Raw genomic sequence first — 21,911 nt, 5'->3', positions numbered from 1 at the left:
TGATTATAGTGGGCCTAAATTTGCTATTCAAAGCCAGTTATACATCACTATACACATTATACAGGGGGTGGTTACATACATTCGTGAGAGTTTTAGTTCCTCTATAAATCTATATATTTCCCTATATTTTTAAATAATTTTTAATTATATTTCACCCAGTTACAATGGTGCTTGTGTAAGTGAAAAGCATTCCGAGTGCCACCCCCCGGCAATTTACATTGTAGCCGGTGGGAAGGCAATTCGGGACGATTAGTCACCCGAAGAAGCAATTTGACGCTGGGCAACTAATCTCCCGAAATAGCAGCGCATGTGTCTGCCCTTAATCATGTCAAATAAAATGTGATTTTTTTAATTTCCACAATCCGGCTCCTGATTTTCTACTCGGTGCGGTTCGGCTTGTGCCTCTTTTTGACGTCTCCTGGTATAAACAACTTGTAGCCCAATTCTTTGTTGAGATTTAGTTTGTTAAATTGGGAATTGAACGCAAGAGAAATCTGTTAAAGGTTGATTAAAGGAGAACTATATATTTATTCACTTTACAGAGGAGCGGTCACGGCATTGACCAATAACAGCTCAGTTATAGACAAATATACTGTACATTATACCGGTGGATAAAGCAGTGCAGTCCGCTGGGGGGGGGGGAATCAAATTGCTTTTTACTTCAAAAAAAAAAAAAAAAAAAAGACCCCACTCTGCTGCTCAAATTAAAAAATATAAAATCAAGTCCACGGTATTTACTTTGCATGTGCCCGACCTCGGGAATTTTACAGCTCTGTCCTTATGTGCAGACTCACTGGGAGAGATGTGATTTCATATAAGAATTATTATTAACTGTGCAAAAATCAGTCCATTTTTCAGATTCCCCCCCCCACCCAATCTCAACTCTTTAAAGCGCACAAGGTGGAAATGAATCATGTTTTGGAAAGCTCCTCCCCCACAAAAGGCAGAGAGTTGTTACTGTGGATTAATGAGAAATGTAGTTTTAAAAAAAAAAAAATTCATATCAAGGCGACCGCTTCCTGCAAGAGGTTTATGGATACAGGGGGGGGGGCATATCGTCTCACGGCAGCAAACTCAGTAAAACTCAAATTAAGAAATAAAAGGTTTACCATATGGCGGTAGTGGTTCGTTTATTCCAAACACAAAAAAAAAAAAAAAAAGGTCCATAAAGAGGCGACTGGTCACCGTGAGAACAGAGTTGAGAGCGGATCTGATTTTGGGAGGTGAGAAAGGCAGGACATGACTGACATTCTGTCAGCTGAAATCCTGTGGGACCGCTACGGCTCAAGTCTGCACAGTGAACTGGTGAGACCAAAGGCTCCGGGGAGAAGCCATTATAGAGGGGTGGAGTCTATTCCTCTTCACTTTCATTGCCAGCGTCTGGATCTGAATCCCCATTTATTTTCCCCACATTCATGTCTTCATCTTCAGACTCTTCCTCTTTATCCTCCGTTTCACTCTCATCTTCCTCCATATGCTCCTCCTCCTCCTCCTCCTCTCCTTCCACCCAATCCTCCTACAAATGGAGGCATAGGATTATCTCAGGGCTGCTGTGCAGACCAACACCATAAGACAGACCAACATAAACAGTGGCTTGTAATTAAACTAGTCGTGTGTGTGGGAGAATTTCTCAATCCGGACCCTAACTCGCCCCCTCCCAAACCTCACCCAGACCCACTCCTGCCCTCTGTATAGACCTGCGCCTGCCCCGCAGTGACATCACAAAAGGGGCAATAAAGGCTCTAACTAAAGGCTCTAACTAAAGGCTCTAACTAAAGGCTCTAACTAAAGGCTCTAACTAAAGGCTCTAACTAAAGGCTCTAACTAAAGGCTCTAACTAAAGGCTCTAACTAAAGGCTCTAACTAAAGGCTCTAACTAAAGGCTCTAACTAAAGGCGCCGGAAGTCTGCAGTACTAGGTCGCAGGCGGGGAGAGCAAGAGAACTGAAGATTTTGTGCAGGAGTCGGCCCAGACCCACCCGGGTCCCGCAGGTTTCGGGTCGCCCCGCACATCACTATATCACACGCAGGCACTTACATCAGACTCCCCAGGCAGCTCCTCATCAGATTCTTCCGAAGACTCTGAAACAGAAAGAAACAAGTCAGAACATTGGAGCCTCATTAGCACAATCACGTTGTGTATTAATAGGAGGGTTTAATAATATCCAGTAGTAAAAACAACCAACAAGCAGTTCTTCAGAGTAGTCTGTATAATGAGAAGAGTCATCTGACTGGTTACTATGTGATGTGTTCCTCTACAGTCTACAGCCTCATTAGTAACTCAAAGAAAAGGGATTCAGTCATGATTTTTATGGTGTCGTTTTTATTACTAATTTACACTGCAAATAATTCCCTCTACAATATAACATTTAATTCCTGAACCAGCAAGTGTATTTTTAATTGTAATATTGGTGTGTAGGTGCATCTCAGGTCATTTTGCCTGGTCATGTGATTTCAGAAAGAGCCAGCACTTTAGGATGGAACTGCTTTCTGGCAGGCTGCTGTTTCTCCTACTCAATGTAACTGAATGTGTCTCAGTGGGACCTGGATTTTACTATCGAGTGTTGTTCTTAGATCTACCAGGCAGCTGTTATCTTGTGTTAGAGAGCTGTTATCTGGTTATTGCTGGGGGGGAAGGGGGGGGTGATACCAATCCAACTTGCAGTGCAGAGTGACAAGTTTATCAGAGCACAAGTCACATGACTGGGGACACCTGGGAAAAGGACAATATGTCTAGCCCCATATCAGATTTCAAAATTAAGTATAAAAAAAAAATCTGTTTGCTCTTTTAAAAAGCGGATGTTGGTGCAGAAGTATCACTTTAAATCCATTCAAACAAAAAACCATCCCATCCAAGAAATTTATAGTGAACAAATGCAGCAGCCAGTGTCTATATACAGCGTATTCAGCTGTTTGAGTCTGTACGGCTTCCATTTTGTTACAGACATATGAGCGGTGTTTATTGGCCAGGTCTTGTTTGGGAGACAACTGAACCCCAGTCTCAAGCCCTGGCACCCCATGGATTAATGTAGAACAGAGAGATATAAAAGGTTCCCTTGGGGTGACTAAGCCTTATGGCCATAGCCAATATGCCCCAATGGAACACACGTCACTCCTCCATGTCTGTCCGAAATGTGCTTCAGTCAGTCCTGAATGCCAGTATCAAAAAAAGGAGGCAAAATAAAAAAAAAAAAAACAGGGTATATAAATTGGATCCTACACATCAACACAAGCCAAAGTGATTTGTTAATAGAACTACTACTAATATCTGATAACCTACTCCACCTGCATCTGGTGTAAACAACTAACCTACAGCTAAACAATCTCACATCCGATAGGACAGTAAAGGTTAAAGGGGTCGTTCATCTTTAAGTGACCTTTTAGTATGATGTACAGAGGGATATTCTGAGACCATTTGTAATTGGTTTTCATTTAATATTTGTTGATATGCGTTAGCTTTTTTTTTTTTCAACTTTGTGTTTATTCAGGTTCTTCATCAGATACAAAATATCAGAAAATAGCTGTAATTTGCAAACCTGGATATGCGTTAGCTTTTTATTCGGCAACTCTCCAGTTTGCAATTTCAGCAGTCTGGTTGCTAGAGTCCAATTTACCCTAGCAACCATGCATTGATTTGAATAAGTGACTGCAATAGGAAGGCTTAAATAGGAAGCGAGAAATAAAAAATAGCAACAACAATAAATATGCAGCCTTACAGAGTATTTTTTAGATGGGGTCAGTGACCCCCGTTTCAAAGCTGGAAAGATTCAGAAGACAACTTAAAAGCGATAAAAAAAACGACTAATTGAAAAGTTGCTTAGAATTAGCCATTCTATAACATACTTAACGTTATCCTGAAGCTGAACCACCCCTTTAACAATTCTGCCACTAAAGCCACTCCCAGCGTGGCGCTTTATAAAAACCAGTTCCTAACTGGCGATTTACTCACCTTCTTCATAGACAAGTTTTGCCTCCTGATCAAGGGCCGTACTTTGAGCTCTCTCAGCCGCAGACACCTGCACCACAGGGAGACACAGTAAGTGAGGAGTTAGTCACCAGTGATTCCACCCCAAGCTGCACTATAAGCATCAAATCCCAATACATGAGTGCAGGACGTTTATCCTGGTCTAGTAACCCATAGCAACCAGCCCGTTGGCTTTACAGAAGCCTGGATAAGCAGAAACTAATCCGATTGGCTGCTACAGGTTTTGACAGACAGGTGTTGAATTATGGGATAATGAGAGGAATCACTGCTATTGGGACAGGCACTGCCAATACAGACTCTCCTGACTCTCCTGAAGAAATAGAATCTAAACTCGTGTAGCTTGAGGATCTCACTTTTGAGACCAATAGTTCTTTGTAGTGATGAAAAAAAAAAAAAAAATCTTAAAGGGCATGTAAAGGCAAAAAAATAATAAAATCCCATTTTCTCTTTCTTTAATGAAAAAGAAACCTCTCCAATATACTTTCATTAAAAAATATGTACAGTTTTTTTAAGAAACCTGACTGTATGCAGTGAAATTCTCCCTTCATTTACTGCTGTGGATAGGAATTGTCAGACGGTCCCCAACTGCTGAGCAGGGAAACAATCATACTTATGAACAGCAGGGGGAGCCTCCACCTTACTTCCCAGCCATACAGAACTCAAGCAGCTTTGTTTATGACGATCCCTAAGCAGCCCAGACCACACTGAGCATGTGCACAGTCTTGGTCTTGCAAAGATGTATAACAAAGTAACAAGATGGTGACTCCCTGTAGCCAACTTTGAAAGCATAAATCATTTGTTTGATTAGGCTTGTGGTGCAGTAAGTTCATGTTTATGTTTAGTATACAAAATACAGCATTTCTAGCCTTATTCTATTTTAGACTTTACATGCCCTTTAACAAGCGAGGCAGTAACATCCCTTCCCCAGAGGATGACGTACCTGTGTTATGAGGAGGTAGAGCTTCCCATTGAGGCGAGACAGTTTGGGCAGGTTCTTCACTCTGTTCTCCATGAGTTGGTACAACATCCCCAGCTGTGGGACCAAATCCGGCAACTGCTCAGAGGAAACCAGAAAGGATGTCACATGTGGATTCTACATACAGACACTAATAAGGATCGGGCGTGTATTTAGCGGTTCGTTACAACTCTACAACTAGTCCATCTGGAATGTTTGATCCTTGTCTGGGGTCTCAGTCTGAATAAATCCCATAAAGAGCCTGAGCAGCTCTGTGATCCCCAACCAGTAGCTCACAAGTAACATGTTGCTCTCCGACTGCTTCGATGTTGCTCCCAGTGGCCTCAAAGCAGGGGCTTATTTTTGGATTCCAGGATTGAAGACAAGCATTTGGTTCCATAAAAAACATGTATACTGCCAAAACAGAGCCTCCTGCAAGTCCACATAGAAGCTGCCAATACCCAACCACTGCCTTATTTGGAAGCCCCGAGAACTTTTTGCAGGTTTGTGTTGCTCCCCAACATTATTTTATACTCGAATGTGGAAGGAGATGCGTCTGAAACAAATACTTTGAACTCGCCTCTCGAGAGGAGGAGGTGTGAATTATTAAATGGGTTAAACGAAAAGGAGAAAAAGTAATAAACACGTGTCCATAACAAATCAATTCATTAATGAATAAAAACCACTGCTGTCTTACAATAAAAATGTGAAGATAAAGTGCTAGTGCTTTTCTGTATACCGCTTCCAACTGGGAATGAATCAAAAATTCCAAATACGCCAATAGGTTACTCAAATTAAAGTGCTAGTGCTTCACATTTTATTGTTGTAAGACAGTAGTGGTTATTTTTATTCATTAAAGGGATACTGTCATGGGAAAACACGTTTTTTCCCAAAACGCATCAGTTAATAGTGCTGCTCCAGCAGAATTCTGCACTGAAATCCATTTCTCAAAAGAGCAAATAAATTTGTTTAGATTCAATTTTGAAATCTGACATGGGGCTAGACATATTGTCAGTTTCCCAGCTGCCCCCAGTCATGTAACTTGTCTGCACTTTAGGAGAGAAATGCTTTCTGGCAGGCTGTTATTTCTCCTACTTAATGTAACTGAATGTGTCTCAGTGAGACCTGGATTTTTATATCGAGTGCTGTTCTTAGATCTACCAGGCAGCTGTTATCTTGTGTTAGTGTTACCTTCCCATTGTTCTTTTGTTAGGCTGCTGGGGGGGGGGATATCACTGCAACTTGCAGTACAGCAGTAAAGAGTGACTGAAGTTTATCAGAGCACAAGTCACATGACTGGGGGCAGCTGGGAAACTGACAATGTCTAGCCCCATGTCAGATTTCAAAATTGAATATAAAAAAAATCTGTTTGCTCTTTTGAAAAATGGATTTTAGTGCAGAATTCTGCACTATTAACAGATGCATTTAGAAAAAAAAAAACCGTATCCCTTTAATTGATTTGTTATGGACACATGATTATTAATGCAACTGATAGTTGTAATAGCCATAGATCACTAATATAACAAGCACTGGCACTTTAAATCAATGAACTTTTTTTTAAATAATCACAGCCATTAATTAAACTCTTAAATGAATTATACAGATAACATAGAATCATTTAGTTAACAACGCCTGCAAGATATTAATTGGCACATAATATCAGTGGTAATAAAGAATTAGTAAGTGTCTGGGGGTTTATTACTGTTTCTCCTTTTCATACTCGAGTGTGGCTCATGGGTAAAAAAAAGGTTGGGGAGCCCTGAGCTAGACGATAGCACAAAGAAGATCTAAAAAGCACATACTCCCCCCCCCCAACAAGCAACATTTCCTCATATATTTAGCAAACAAGAAGCTAATGAATGTACATTGCATGTTCTGCTTGGACAGAGAAACCCAATTAAAACACAGAATCTGCCCTAACACTAAACCATTGAGACTGTCACATAGAGCCATACTTACAGTGGAGAGGTAGGACGCATGGAGGACCAACACAGCCTTTAGCCACCTCACCATCATTATTGTACTGGAGAGAGACAGAAACATCACATAAACAGCTGAACATTACATTATAGAGAAGGGCGGATGGAAGTGTAGAAGTATCAACGTAGGGAGGACAGCGAGTGTCTGTTCTGGTGCCTCCCAGAATTTGCTCTGCCTATGGTTTCCCCCCTATACCCTGTTCAATAGAATCTTACAGCATTGTGTTCTCATTACTAATGATGAAACATTTGTAGAATCTGTAACATAAACAGGAGCCCTATTGCCCCAATATGTGTAACACAACATAGATTCTGCTCACCTCAAGGGATGTCCTTGTAATCTCCATGTAAGCTAAAAATAAATAAAATAAATATATTAGCAAACAGCTGACACCACCGGGTCATCACATTGCTCCAGCCCTTTGTACCATAGTTGATAATACGGGCAGAGGCTTCATGCTTATTCCAAGTAAAGCCCAGAGTGTAGTTCAGAACAGAGAAATTCTGACAGTAGAATGACTTGCGACGGGTCTGCACATGGGCACAGAGTATCTATTCAAAGCAGATAACAGCCATTAACTGCAACTAGTACACAGGTAAGAGGGAACATTGGATGGAAGGAGCAGCATTTCTGTCCCAAATGATCACCACAAAACTAGGGGGCTCTTACCTCGTGCACCAGGGGGATAACGGCATAAACAGGGATTCTGGCCACCGTTTTCCTTATTAACGAGTCGTTTTTGGTCTGAAAGACTTTCTGCAAGAAACAAACAACTCCGTTAATGGTGGGTACAAAGGACTCGGCGTAGGGCAAAATGTCAGCTAACAAGAGCCATTGAAGGTGGACGCATAATGACCCTTTATTGGAACTGGCAGACCCAAAGCTCTATAGTAACTGCCACCTACAATCTGCCTGCTATCAGGGTTTAGACAATCTGTATTTAGAAGGATCATTCTCAAGCCCATCAGATACAAAGCAGACAGTGGCTGCTGGAAGTTCCAGTATCCGGATAGCTTTTTGCACAAGACAACCCACCCAGTAGGAGACAGTCCCCCCAACTCCCGCAAGACTTACATTGAGGATGTTTACATCATTGCTTTCCAGCCCTTGCACCAGCAAAACGGCAAAGTTGTCAGTCTGCGGCAAGCCTCCTTTACTCTGCACTTTGGTGGTGTCTATATCCATAGCATCAAGTCGATCCTCTATGCTGGCCTGGGGGGAAACACCATTAGCACATTAACAAAGAGAGACTTGAAAATAAGCAGCAGCCAATCAGAAATCTGCTTAAATTAACTGGAACTAGTTTGACAAACTCGCAATTGCTACAGGGTTACTCTTAAAGGTTCCCAACCATTTAATGCGACATAATCGCAAGCCATTTGCCCCCAAACAATGGAGTTGGACGGATCTAAAGGTTCTGCTCAGACAGCCAAGAGAGATGCGTCATCACAGGTTGTCGGACACAAGCGAAACCAGAGGCAACTCATCACAGCAGGACCGACCATTGGAAGCTTCAGTAAATAAGGCAACTCACCTCATTGTCTCCTGGCTTCCTCTTGCTCTCCTGCTTTTTGGTATGTGCCATGGCGGCTGAAATTGCCGAACTGTGACCTGGGATTCCGGGCGTTAGAACTTTTGAGTCTGAATTTACAACTGGAGTTTTCACCTAAAGAAAACAAAGTAGATATTATTACTTGCCCACCTTAAGGCTGTAATTTACCCAAACGCCCCATTCTCTGGCCACATGCAGCTCCCAGGGCAAAGGTGGAACATCAAATTATATTATTTACTGCTGAAACAGATGGACACGCCAAGAGAATCCCACGTCGTCACATAAGATACAATCTTAGACAAGCAACACAATCTCTGCAGCAAAATGACAAATCTGTGGGACTTGGACTGAGTGAGAACAGAGCGATTGTTAAAGATTTGAGAAATTTGCAGATTTAAACTCTTCTGGGGGGGTAGTTAAAGGGATACTGTCATGGAAAAATTTGTTTTTTCAAAACACATCAGTCAATAGTGCTGCTCCAGCAGAATTCTGCACTGAAATCCATTTCTCAAAAGAGCAAACAGATTTTTTTAAATTCAGTTTTGAAATCTGACATGGGGCTAGACATATTGTCAACTTCCCAGCTGCCCCAAGTCATGTGACTTGTACTCCGATAAACTTCAATCACTCTTTATTGCTGTACTGCAAGTTGGAGTGATATCACCCCCCTCCTCCCCCCCCCCCTCCAGCAGCCAAACAAAAGAACAATGGGAAGGTAACCAGATAGCAGTTCCCTAACACAAGATAACAGCTGCCTGGTAGATCTAAGAACAACACTCAATAGTAAAAACCCATGTCTCACTGAGACACATTCAGTTACATTGAGAAGGAAAAACAGCAGCCTGCCAGAAAGCATTTCTCTCCTAATGTGCAGGCACAAGTCACATGACTGGGGGCAGCTGGGAAATTGACAAAATATCTAGCCCTATGTCAGATTTTAAAATAGAATATAAAAAAAATCTGTTTGCTCTTTTGAGAAATGGATTTCAGTGCAGAATTCTGCTGGAGCAGCACTATTAACTGATTCATTTTGAAAATTTTTTTTTTCCCATGACAGTATCCCTTTAAGTTGTGCTGAGGGAGAAGTCAGACCACTGTGGATGCTGATGGGGAGCAACAAGGAGAAAACATTCATGATATCTGGTGGGAAAGAAATACTGTACTTTGCTGAAGGAAAAGTGTAGACAATTGTTGGGGTTTCAAGTGGGAAGGAATAGAGCTAAAATCAAGTGGGTGGATCTTTGTGGCCCAGTAATCAAATGAGGGCTGATTTCATTGGCTTCTCAAAGGAGGAAAGAGATCTAAACAGAGGTGAGTGAGTAGCAGGTTTTTTGTATCTGAAAGGACCCAAACAGAGGAGAACTCCTCAAATCAAGGAAATGAAGCCAATAGCTAACCAGAAGTTTGGGTACAAGGATACACAGGCTCGGAAGCTACTCAGCACTTACACGGCCATAGAAAGCTGCACGAGGATGCGCCAGGCAGGGGAGCATGTTCAGACAGCCAAGAGATTGGCACATCACAAGGTTTCAGAAATGTGCGAAACCATTCTCTGATCATCATCACAACATGCTCCTCCCCCAGGGCCCAGAACCATAATAGCCTCCTACACCAACACTAAACAGCGAGTCTTGTGCCAAGAAAAACCTCTTGTTCAATCTACTCAGTGTAGAATAGTTGCCTCCCTTTTCTCAGTGTAGAATAGTTTCCTCCCTCCAGCTGTCAGGGATGCAGGGAGTTGAATCTAAGGAGCTGGAGGGCTGCAGTTTGTGCAACACAATTTGATTGTGAATTAAATGACAAGGGAGTTCATAGACAACTCAGCAAAGAATAACCGACCTTTGTTACAGGCATGTCCTTTCTGAGTGACACAGTCTTTTGGATGTCGCGGATAAGGCATATGTTGGGCTCGTCTGTCTTCAGCGCCTGATGGAAAAGCAGAGAGGAAGGTGTTAAATCAGGAGAAGTGTGTATATCCCATCATACAAGGAATCAGACCTGAATGAACACTTTCTATAAGACTAACACACTTATTTAACACAATGCAGTTACATGGGGAGATTAAATTTGGCCACATGATATGTGATTGGCCAGAGGAGCAACATCGGCAGGGAATAATGGTGCCTGTGTCCCCCAATTTAGGCAAGAGAAAACACGAGGGAAGAGACTTACCACTTTCTCAATGATGGGCTGCACGGTGCTACCGTAGAAAAGGAGCAGGGACTGTCTGTCGGCACAGAAAGCGGCAGCCAGAATAGGGATGGGCTTGGGGGTGGAGTCATCGCTGCCCGACGTTGCGATCTGTACCGTACAAGTAGGTGCTATCGGCTTCTTGTGAGTCCTTGGAATAGAAAAGGGAAAGTAAGACATCCGCAAAAATAACGATGTTCTGAATACAATCAAGAAACTTACTTAAAGGGACATCATACAGCGCTCTTTAACTTACCCGTTTAACACATGTTCAAATAAGTGCAACTGCCCATCCCGGCACACGACCGCCAGCTTCAGGGGCTGAAACACAAGGAAGATTGGGAAATTAGGGGCTAGACTCATACAATGAGAGAGGTATGAGAGACAAAGGTCTGAAATGCCATGCCAGTGTAGTGGGAGGGTTGATATCAGCATAAAACTCACACATATTCCCACTGAGTAAGGACCATGCGCTACAATCTCTCTATCCAACTAACAAACAGGGAATGTAAGGGTTAACAGCCCTGTGAATGCCAAATAGCAAACCCATCAACCACTACACAGCTCTAGATCAAAGCAACATGATAATTAGGGACAAGGTAGAGTTTTTCTCCATGGTCCCCAAGTCATCCCAAGGCCACTTACCTCCTCTTTGCTCTCAGATGGACTCAGGTCCACAAATAACGGTGGTTCTGTGAGAGTGAAGGATAGGACAGAACTTTTCTCCTTTTCAGATCGAACCTGCCTAAAAGCAGAGGAGCCGTTAATGAACCGAAGCTACAGACACAGGTTGTACCTACTGATACAAGTACCACATGGGGGGATAGGACAATGGGTAATAAGTTTATTCTATTTCAGGTAGGGATGCACCGAATCCACTATTTGGGATTCGGCCGAATCCCCGAATCCTCCGTGAAAGATTCGCCGAATACCGAACCCTAATTTGCATATGTAAATTAGGGGTAGGATAGGAAAAAGTGGAAAAAATCCTTTTGTGACGAAAAATCATGTGATTTTCCTACCCGCCCTTAATTTACATATGCAAATTAGGATTCGGTTTGGCCAGGCACAAGGATTCAGCCGAATCCAGCTGAAAGCGGCCGAAACCCGAACCTGGATTCGGTGCATCCCCAATTTGAGGTTTAACCGACAAAGCCATTTTGTAAAGCAAGTCCACCACTAGGGAACCAAAGTGCTAACCTGCACCGGCTGTCCATTTAACCAGTAGCAGTGCCATCTTGATAGAGTTAGAGCAGAGTTAGTGGAACATCCAAGTATATTTAATGCTGAAACAGATGGAAATGACCAGATTGAGCCTATAACTAAGTGCCCCCCCCCCCGCAAGGCCACCCTCTGAGATGTTCCTTTTTGCGCAATAAAACTTATTTGCATCTATATTGGAGCCAAGTCCAGTTTCTGTGCCAGATTACCACGGAATTCTACATGTCTGTTACTATCTCCCCAAGCTGAAGGTCTGGGGCTTGAGCACCTGGACCCCCCGTTAGTATTGGTAACTGTACTTTACCACTTACTAGTTTTACAATATTAGATTTTTTCCTAATCCCCCTACCCCAGTAAATTTCATAACCTACATTGAGACTGTTTGGCAGTACACCTGTTTTTTATACAACCAAAACTTGCCTCCAAGCCTGGAATTCAAAAATAAGCTCCTGCTTTGAGGCCACTGGGAGCAACATCCAAGGGGTTGGGGAGCAACATGTTACTCATGAGCTACTGGTTGGGGGATCAATGGAATAGAACTACAATGAAGTGGGTGGGTCTTTGTGGCCCAGTAATGAGATGAGGGCTGATTTCTGTGGCTTCTGAAGGGAGGAAACCAATTAAAAAGAGGTAAGCGATTAGCAGGTTTTTTTGCATCTGAAAGGCCCCAAACAGAGGAGAATGCCTCAAATCAAGGAAATGAAGCTAATAGCTAACCAGAAGTTTGGGTAGAAGGATACACAGGCTGGGAAGCTACTCAGCACTTACACGGCCATAGAAAGCTGCACGAGGATGCGCCAGGCAGGGGAGCATGTTCAGACAGCCAAGAGATTGGCACATCACAAGGTTTCAGAAATGTGCGAAACCATTCTCTGATCATCATCACAACATGCTCCTCCCCCAGGGCCCAGAATCATTATAGTCTCCTACACCAACACTAAACAGCGAGTCATGTGCCAAGAAAACCTCTTGTTCAATCTACTCAGTGTAGAATAGTTGCCTCCCTCTACTCAGTGTAGAATAGTTTCCTCCCTCCAGCTGTTGATTAAAACCTACACTAGGAGGCTATTCTGCACCAACTGAGCTCAACTCGGCACAATCATCCGGTGGCATTATATTATATACAGGCACCATTTTCTGGGGTCTAAACTCAAACCATTTAGTAGCACAAAGTGTATAAAACAGGTGACCCAATGACTTACCATACGCTGATTAACCGGTCGTGCACGGCACCGGACAAGAAATAAAGGCCTGTTGAGTCTTTGATAGGATGAGACCCCTGGGGCGGCTGCACCGTCAGGAACATGAGTGATGTGACCGCTGTTGAGTGCCCTGTAAATTGCTAGAGACAGGCGACAGTCAGGAGAGAGAGTTAGCTTTGAGATAGGGGGTTAGACAGTTGTTGCTAATATGCCAGTGTTTTGATTGGCTACCTGTTCTTAACACAAATGTTCTGACTGGATACAGGTGAGTAAGAACACACACACATATACATATATACACACACACACACACACACACACACACACGAATATCCTGTAAATTATATCCTTATAAACGGTGAGTTCTGATGTCATCAGTTATAAACGGTGAGTTCTGATGTCATCAGTTATAAACGGTGAGCTCTGATGTCATTTCAGTCACATGACTCACTGAAATTTGTGTATTATAATAAAGTACCGCCAGTTGCAAAATATCAAAATATAAGGATATTAGAAGTCACCGAACATCTCTATATATTAGAGATGCACCGAATCCAGGATTCGGTTCGGGATTCTGCCAGGATTCGGCCGAATCCTTCTGCCCGGCAAATTAGGGGAGGGAAATCACGTGACTTTTTGTCACAAAAGAAGGAAGTAAAAAATGTTTACCCCTTCCCACCCCTAATTTGCATATGCAATTCGGTTCGGTATTCGGCCGAATATTTAGAGAAGGATTCGGGGGTTTGGTTGAATCCAAAATAGTGCATGCAGGTAACGGCCACTTTAATTAGGTACTGCAATCGACAGAATAAGCCCCCCCCTGCTTAGCACACTCATTGGTTGAAGGGGCAGAGCTGTCAATACACACAGCCAGACACAACCAAGGTAATGGGGGGGGGGGGGTCTTCACCAAAAATCAGTAAGTCGAAAGTACAGTGTTTGGCATCACAGTATTGGCCGCACATTATATATGTTATAGGTTTTAAATATGTTATGGGTTTGTACTAGTCTTGCCAAATGCTGAACTTGATGATTTTCTATCACTTGTGCATCTCAAAAACAACCAAGAACATCAGGCCCCTCTAGAAACTCTCCCCAACAAAATACTACAGCTGGAACGATCAGTTGGGGGGGGGCTTGTACAACCCCTAGATGCAGCTTTTAGTAAGTAAAAGGGGATGAGCAGTGGATCTGGAATAAAAATCAGCATTAGGGGCACATTGCTGCTGTACATGGAATTTACACAATTTTGTGGGGAATTCACAAAAAGTAGAAAGACCATTTCTGGGGTAAAAGTGGTGGTAAACTGGTGTAAAATACTTTCTCCATATTGACAAACAGAAATCCGACTAAATTCAGACTCAACCGCCACTTTTCATATTTTCGTGAAATAAAGGCAGTTCACAGACACTTGCGAATGTCTTTCAAACGACATAAAAACGACATTTCACACCTCTTGTAGGTGCCCCATTGGGCGACTATTGAAAACGCATCGCCGCGTGTGCATTAGCGCAGGCGACTTTTCATTGTAGCCTATGGGGAAAAACGCTGAGGCAGTTCGGGGAGATAGTCGCTCAAAAGACGAGGCGAATAGTCACCAGGCGACAAAATCTCCCCGAATCTCCTCGTGTGGACTAGCCCTAAAGGTGTAAAAAGTCTCATTAACAAAACAAGTACAAAACTGATAAAACAAAAAAAAAAAAGTGTATTTTAAACAATTTTATATGTAAGAGGTTTTAAACTCACACGAGCGTTATTTTACTAGTTTTAGCTTCATAAATGAGGCAATATTAGCAATTTGAGTGAATATATTAACTTATAATACACAAAAGCCATGAATCTTGTAAATTATATCCTTATAATACACAAAAGCCATGAATATCCTGTAAATTATATCCTTATAAACGGTGAGTTCTGATGTCATCAGTTATAAACGGTGAGTTCTGATGTCATTTCTGTCACATGACTCACTAAAACTTGTGTATTATAATTAATAAAGTACCCCCAGTTGTAAAATATGAGGATATTAGAAGTTACCTCGGAGTTCCATGACCTGTATAAAAACACTCGGTCTTCGGCCTCGTACTTTTATATGGTCATGAAACTCCTCGGTAACTTATAATATCCTTATATTTTACAAGAGGGGGTACTTTATTCACTATATTATATTTTAGTTTTAGCAGCAATTAGACACTAGACCTATAATAAATAAAACATTTGATACAAATTCCTATATTATGCAGAATAGCATTTCTTGCATTTAGACCCTTATATCTTGTTACAGAAGTGGAATTAAACATGTCGATTTTGAAAGCCTGAAAAAAAATGTTATATGATAATTTCCTAGGTTAAATAAACCCCCTTCTCAAAAAATTTGAAGGCTGGTGTGCAGGTATGGGATCTGTTACCCGGAAACCCGTTATCCAGAAAGTTTCCGAATTACAGAAAGACCGTCTCCCATAGACTCATATAATCCACATTTTTAAAAATGGTTTCCTTTTTTTATGTAATAATAAAACAGTCGCTTGTACTTGATCCCAACTAAAATATAATTAATCCTCATTGGAAGCAAAACCAGCCTATTGGGTTTATTTAATGTTTATATGATTTTCTAGTAGACTTAAGGAGTGAAGATCCAAATTACGGAAAGACCCGTTATACGGAAAGCCCTAGGTCCCAAGCATTCTGGATAATAGGTCCCATACCTGTAGTAAGAGCTAAAATTCTGAAAAAAAAATGTCTATAAAATGTCATGCAAAAGACAAAATTCACAAAAGTGGAGAGGTTTGTGAATTTGGTGGCAAATCTGACACTTATTTTGTCTCAATATCACCACTTTTGTGAATTCCCCCCAAACAGTTGTGGGCTTAGGTTGTCCTTTAAATAATAATATAAAGACGCCCAAGAGCACAATCCTCATGTAGAAATATGAAAGCTGCAGTGGAGCACAGGCTCAGACATGGAGAGATTTTAGCCGATGAAGAATTCTGAGCGGAGCATTTGGGCCAATAGGAACGCTGCACTTACCCTATAGACTTCTTTGGTCTCCAGATCCCAGAGTTTGATGGTTCTTCCCGCTGAAAGTAAAATCTTCCCATCGGGGCTGATGCACAAACTGCTGACACTGCTGTTGTCTCCTTTCCATTTGCTTGGGGAGGGGAAGAATGAGGTTAATAAACAAATCATCGCCCCAATAGTCAACAACTGCCCCATTAAGTATCGCTCAGACAGCCAATAGGAACAAGGAGACGTCACTGCTTCTCAGAAACAAGCGAAACCAATGGGAGAATCATCACAGCGGCACAGGGAGGCATCATTTACTAACATTAACCTTGAAAGAGATCACGGACTTCAATATAGAATTTACTGTTATAGAATAGTCCATTCCTAGCAACTTTTCAAATGGTCGTCTTTTTATATTTTATTATTTACCGCTTTTTCCAGCTTTCAAATGGGGGTTACGGACTCCCAGCAGCCCTTAAATGATTGTTCTGAGGCTACAATGTTATTTATATTACTTCTCTTTCTATTCAGGCCGCTCCTATTAACACTTCAGTCTCATTTAAAGGGCAAGTCAACCGCAAAATAAAAATTGCCTAATAAAAGAATACATAAGCAACTTTCCAATATACATTCATTACAAATTTTTAGTGCTTTTAAAGTGATTTGAAAAAATTGCTATTGAAAGCAGCTATTTTCTCAACTCCCAGTTGTTACTTTTTTTAAACAATGTTGGTTTCCCAGCAGCAAAGACAGGTCTGTGAATCAGCCGCCTTGTCAGGGACAGACAAACACCGCTTTCAATACCAATACATATACAAATAACTTAGAAAACCACAGAAAATATAAAAAAAAATATATATAAAATGTAATGAATGTATATTGCAAATTGCTTAGAATTAGGTTCTCTTTAATTTGGCAATTTTTTATTTTGGCGTCGACTTGCCCTTTAAGTTTGCTGCCTGGTTGCTACAATAAATTTTGACCCTAGCAACAAGATAGCCGATGAGATTCCAAACTGGAGAGTTGTTGAACAAAAACCTAAATAAAAAGTTAAAAAGTTAATTTAAAGGCCAACATAATCTATTTCCCATCCTGCTTTGTGTTCCCCATCTTCTATGTACTCGCTACTGACACTGCTGCACGGTTAGTTCTTTGCCAAGGAGGCAGATACACAATTATGTAAAAATAATCACTTTTCCTACAGGGAATGCGGAGAGTAGTAGTTTAATATTTGTGGAGCGGAGATATTTCTGACCCTGCATTCAGGATGCCCCCTAGCGGACAAGAGAAACTCCACAGCAGAAAACTCACCACTTGACTTTGCAGGTCTGTGTGTTCCACTCGATGATGTGTTTGTCCTCTGAGCAACTGTACAAGGAATTGTTCTCGTGGTGCCACCGCACGCAGTTCACCCTGCCGTCATGCCCTCCGACCTGCACAATACTGGCAGTTAGTACCCCAAAACGAGCTGACATTAAATCTCCTAATTATATGAATAAAACCTAAAGGGATATGGTCATAGGAGAAAAAAAAGTTCTCAAAATAGTGCTGCTTCGGCAGAATTCTGCACTGAAATCCGTTTTTCAAAAGAACAGATTTTTTTATATCTAATTTTGAAATCTGACATGGGGCTAGACATATTGTATGTAACTATGCTATGCTGCTATATTGTTTCCCAGCTGCCCCCAGTCATGTGACTTGTGCTCTGATAAACTTCAGTCGCTCTTTACTGCTGTACTGCAAGTTGGAGTGATCAATCACCCGCCCGCCACCCAGCAGCCTAACAGAACAATGGAAAGGTAACCAGATAGCAGCTCCCTAATGTTGGAGAACCACTCGTTTGCTGACATCGCCACATTGAGGTGGGTGATATCGGGCTGATCTGATCATGGGCACTAGGGCCCAATCATTGATCAGAATGGAGGCTATACGGGCAGTTAGATTGCAGGACTGCATTAACTAACAGATGCGGCTGCAATCAGACAGGATTTTTTACCCTGCCCCAACGGCATCTGGCCGAGTTTCGGCCAGATATCGATCGGGAAAGCCCGTCTGATGGCCCCCATACACGGGCCAATAAGCTACCAACAGCTTTTATTGGCCCATGTATGGGGGGGCCTTAACACAAGATAACTCCCTGGTAGATCTAAGAACAGCACTTAATAGTAAAATCCAGGTCCCACTGAGACACAGTTACATTGAGTAGGAGAAACAACAGCCTGCCAGAAAGCAGTTCCATCCTAAAGTGCTGGCTCTTTCTGAAAGCACATGACCAGGCAAAATGACCTGAGATGCACCTACACACCAATATTACAACTAAAAAATACACTTGCTGGTTCAGGAATGAAATTTTATTAGGGAAGCACCGAATCCAGGATACTGGCGGAAACTGAATCCGAATTTGCATATGTCAATTAGGGGCAGGGAGGCGACTTTTCATCACAAAACATGGAAGTGAAAAAAATGTTCACACTATTTCCCACCCCTAATTTGCATATGCAAATTAGGATTTGATTCTGTATTTGGTCGACTTTTTCACAAAGGATTCGGCCGAATCCCAAATAGTGGATTCGGTGCATTCCTAAATGTTATATTGCAGAATGAATTATTTGCAGTGTAAGCAGTGTGGTTTAGAAATAAAAAATACATCATAAAAATCACAATCCCGTAAGTATTACCGGTAGTTGACAATTGAGAATAAGTGTACCGTGAATGTTTTTAGAGTATGGGAGGAAAGTCATACAAAATGCTGACAGATAGCTCTCAGCCTGGAATTGAACCCAGGACCCCAGCAATGCAATTGGCTGCCATGGACCACTGCTCAGACACTCACCAGCTTGCTCTGTAGCTCTCCTTTAACAATGTTGTACAATAAAATGGTGCCAGTGGCGGTGCCGATGGTGAGAAGGTCGTAGTGCCCGGCCCTGTCTGACGCCTCCGATTTCCTTTTCTTTTTCTGATGAGTTTCCTAATAAGAACGAGAGAAAAACGTTGATACAGAACAGTATTCCTTTAATCAGCTACCGTTCACTCATGTGTCATCTGTGAGAGGCGGGATAATCATTTCTCCGTTACATCGGAACAGGATAACTGCTACGTTTTAAAGGGGAAGTTTACCTTACAGAATGGCATATTGTAAGCTTGATAAAGGACTGGTATAGTCCGAAACGTTGCCGTTGTTGCACGAATAAAAAGTTTTTTTCACATATCGGATTGCTGCTGCAATTGTTTATCCATGTACACACACATCCTATTCACACACAGGGATATTAGTAGCTGCATGTAGATGTGGAGGGGAAAATAAAAACCCGTCTCCATCATGTTCAACCATTTCCTTGAGTAAATGCTACACAAGTCCAATAAAGACTCAAACACCAGTCCTGTTTATTCCCCCCCTTTCCAACCAGTGCCCAGTGTCGCCTCCCTGTTCTCCTTTCCCTCTCCATAGAATTCCCACCACTTGCCCTTTATACCGACTGGGAGAGTAAATATGTGTCCCAGGAGGAACCCTGATGGGGGGCAGGAGAAATAAATGTAATAAATGATTGTTATAGCCGAGGTACAAGGGAAAACATACAGTGGCCTTAGCAATTGGCACAACTAAATACTGAACAGTGTGATCAGAAGCCGCCATTTACTTTTATATATTACAGCTATGGGATCTGTTATCCTGAAACCTGTTACCCAGAAAAACTCAGAATTACGGAAAGGCCCTCCCCCATAGACTCCATTTTATCCAAATAATCCAGATTTTTGGAAATTCCTTTTTCTGTGTAATAATAAAACAGTACCTTGTACTTGATCCCAACTAAGATATAATTAATCCTTATTGGAGGCAAAACCAGCCTATTGGGTTTATTTAATGTTTACAAGATTTTCTAGTAGACTTAAGGTATGAAGATCCAAATTACTGAAAGATCCGTTATCTGGAAACCCCCAGTCCCGATGTGGCAGTTTTAGGGGGGGGATATGGGCGGCAGTTGAGGGGATATGGGGGGGGATATGGGCGGCAGTTGGGGGGGATATGGGCGGCAGTTGGGGGGGATATGGGCGGCAGTTGGGGGGGATATGGGCGGCAGTTGGGGGGGATATGGGCGGCAGTTGGGGGGGATATGGGCGGCAGTTGGGGGGATTGGGGCAGTTGGATGGGCGGCAGTTGGGGGGGATATGGGCGGCAGTTGGGGGGATATGGGCGGCAGTTGGGGGGATATGGGCGGGCAGTTGGGGGGGATATGGGCGGCAGTTGGGGGGGATATGGGCGGCAGTTGGGGGGATATGGGCGGCAGTTGGGGGGGATATGGGCGGCAGTTGGGGGGATATGGGCGGCAGTTGGGGGGATATGGGCGGCAGTTGGGGGGGATATGGGCGGCAGTTGGGGGGATATGGGCGGCAGTTGGGGGATATGGGCGGCAGTTGGGGGGATAATGGGGCGGCAGTTGGGGGGGATATGGGCGGCAGTTGGGGGGGATATGGGCGGCAGTTGGGGGGATATGGGCGGCAGTTGGGGGGATATGGGCGGCAGTTGGGGGGATATGGGCGGCAGTTGGGGGGGATATGGGCGGCGTTTGGGGGGGATATGGGCGGCAGTTGGGGGATATGGCGGCAGTTGGGGGGGATATGGGCGGCAGTTGGGGGGGATATGGGCGGCAGTTGGGGGGATATGGGCGGCAGTTGGGGGGGGATATGGGCGGCAGTTGGGGGGGATATGGGCGGCAGTTGGGGGTGGATATGGGCGGCAGTTGGGGGGGATATGGGCGGCAGTTGGGGGGGATATGGGCGGCAGTTTGGGGGGGATATGGGCAGCAGTTTGGGGGGATATTAGGGGATACAGGCAGTTTGAGGGGATATAGTTCGTTTGGGGGGATATTAGGGGATATGGGCAGCAGTTTGGGGGGAGTGAAAAGGAGTTGACACAGAGTCTGTGGGAAACACGTGACAGAGCAGAGCGGATGGGACACAGAGGGTTTCGCTGATAAAAGACAAATGAGATGGGACAGTCCATGTGGTGTATAACGGGGGGGGGGTGTTAGATATTCGGGTTACAGAGATATAAAGTGTCAGACGCACAAGAGAAACTTCCATGTCCCACACAGCCCATTAGTTCCGTTACTCGTCACGTTACAGCCCCGGCCTATTCCAGTCTCATTTAGCTCCTGCCTCGGCCCCTCAACTCACCTTGTCGGCTCGGCCCTGAGCCCACGCCAGGCAGGTACAGGTCGCGCTGAGATGCGCGGAGGGAACATATTCCTTTCTCAAGCCCCCGCCCTGGGTGTCCCACACTTGGATCCTCCCGTCGGGTCCGGACAGAGCCAGTAGGTCCCGGCCGCGCGGGGAGAAGGCGCACGGTGGGGGAAGCAGCTCGTACACGCCGCCCGCTGCCGCCATTGCTCGCTCCGACACAAGCCACGTGTTTAAGGCTGAGGCATGCGCAGAGCGGCGTGGGAGGGGCTTGCTGTCAGGAGAACGTCCTCCGAACGTGACGCCACACCCCGCTGGAAGCTACTCGGTGTCATGGCTGCGGCCACAGTACTCGCACGTGGAAGCGGAGTGACCGGAAGCCAGCGCTTAGCGACAGTTCATTTCTGTGCTGCCTGATGTGATGTGTGTGTGGCGCTGCCCATCTAATGTTCCTCATAATAAAGTAACCTTTGCTCTTCTATCCGGATAAACATTTCCCCGTTTGTTAGTGATGCCGCCATTTCTGAAAAATACCACTTTCTTATATATTTACATTTTTTTTTAAATCTTGTCATTTTCTCCTATAACGTTGCCATCAAGAATTATTTATTGGTCAGAAAATACAGCCACAGGCAACTACTAGCCA

At 43.4% G+C, this 21,911-nt stretch overlaps 1 protein-coding gene and 4 non-coding genes across 5 annotated transcripts; all 5 read right to left on the bottom strand.

Moving 5' to 3' along the window:
- Window positions 1–508: 508 nt before the first annotated feature.
- wdr43.S (WD repeat domain 43 S homeolog) lies at window positions 509–21,547 on the bottom strand. The gene is made up of 18 exons (XM_018264909.2): window positions 21,263–21,547; window positions 18,921–19,055; window positions 17,399–17,520; window positions 16,112–16,232; window positions 13,085–13,224; window positions 11,307–11,406; window positions 10,918–10,982; window positions 10,644–10,812; window positions 10,311–10,397; window positions 8,454–8,585; window positions 7,994–8,131; window positions 7,589–7,675; window positions 7,239–7,270; window positions 6,899–6,962; window positions 4,925–5,038; window positions 3,949–4,015; window positions 2,038–2,081; window positions 509–1,516 (listed from the first exon to the last, which is right to left on the bottom strand). Exons 1-18 carry the CDS (start codon window positions 21,470–21,472, stop codon window positions 1,352–1,354), a joined length of 1,992 nt encoding a protein of 663 aa, XP_018120398.1. The 5' UTR covers window positions 21,473–21,547; the 3' UTR covers window positions 509–1,351.
- Window positions 8,337–8,414, bottom strand: LOC121394375. Its single transcript, XR_005961697.1, has one exon. It is a non-coding gene; the product is annotated as a small nucleolar RNA SNORD53/SNORD92 (small nucleolar RNA).
- LOC121394377 lies at window positions 9,963–10,042 on the bottom strand. Its single transcript, XR_005961699.1, has one exon. It is a non-coding gene; the product is annotated as a small nucleolar RNA SNORD53/SNORD92 (small nucleolar RNA).
- Window positions 12,694–12,773, bottom strand: LOC121394376. Its single transcript, XR_005961698.1, has one exon. It is a non-coding gene; the product is annotated as a small nucleolar RNA SNORD53/SNORD92 (small nucleolar RNA).
- On the bottom strand, window positions 16,304–16,385 carry LOC121394378. The gene has a single exon (XR_005961700.1). It is a non-coding gene; the product is annotated as a small nucleolar RNA SNORD53/SNORD92 (small nucleolar RNA).
- Window positions 21,548–21,911: the final 364 nt, after the last annotated feature.

This window comes from Xenopus laevis, chromosome 5S, assembly GCF_017654675.1.
Source record: "Xenopus laevis strain J_2021 chromosome 5S, Xenopus_laevis_v10.1, whole genome shotgun sequence".
Classification (NCBI taxonomy): Eukaryota; Metazoa; Chordata; class Amphibia; order Anura; family Pipidae; genus Xenopus; species Xenopus laevis.
Note: the sequence above shows the minus strand (reverse complement) of the source record. Positions and strands in the feature narration are given on the sequence as shown.

Coding starts and splice junctions, on each gene's coding strand:
- wdr43.S (XM_018264909.2), bottom strand. CDS start 21,472: ATGGCGGCAGCGGGCGGCGTGTACGAGCTGCTTCCCCCACCGTGCGCC. Junction 7,676..7,993: donor ATGATGTAAACATCCTCAAT/GTAAGTCTTGCG, acceptor TGTTTCTTGCAG/AAAGTCTTTCAGACCAAAAA. Junction 6,963..7,238: donor TTACAAGGACATCCCTTGAG/GTGAGCAGAATC, acceptor GTCTCTCTCCAG/TACAATAATGATGGTGAGGT.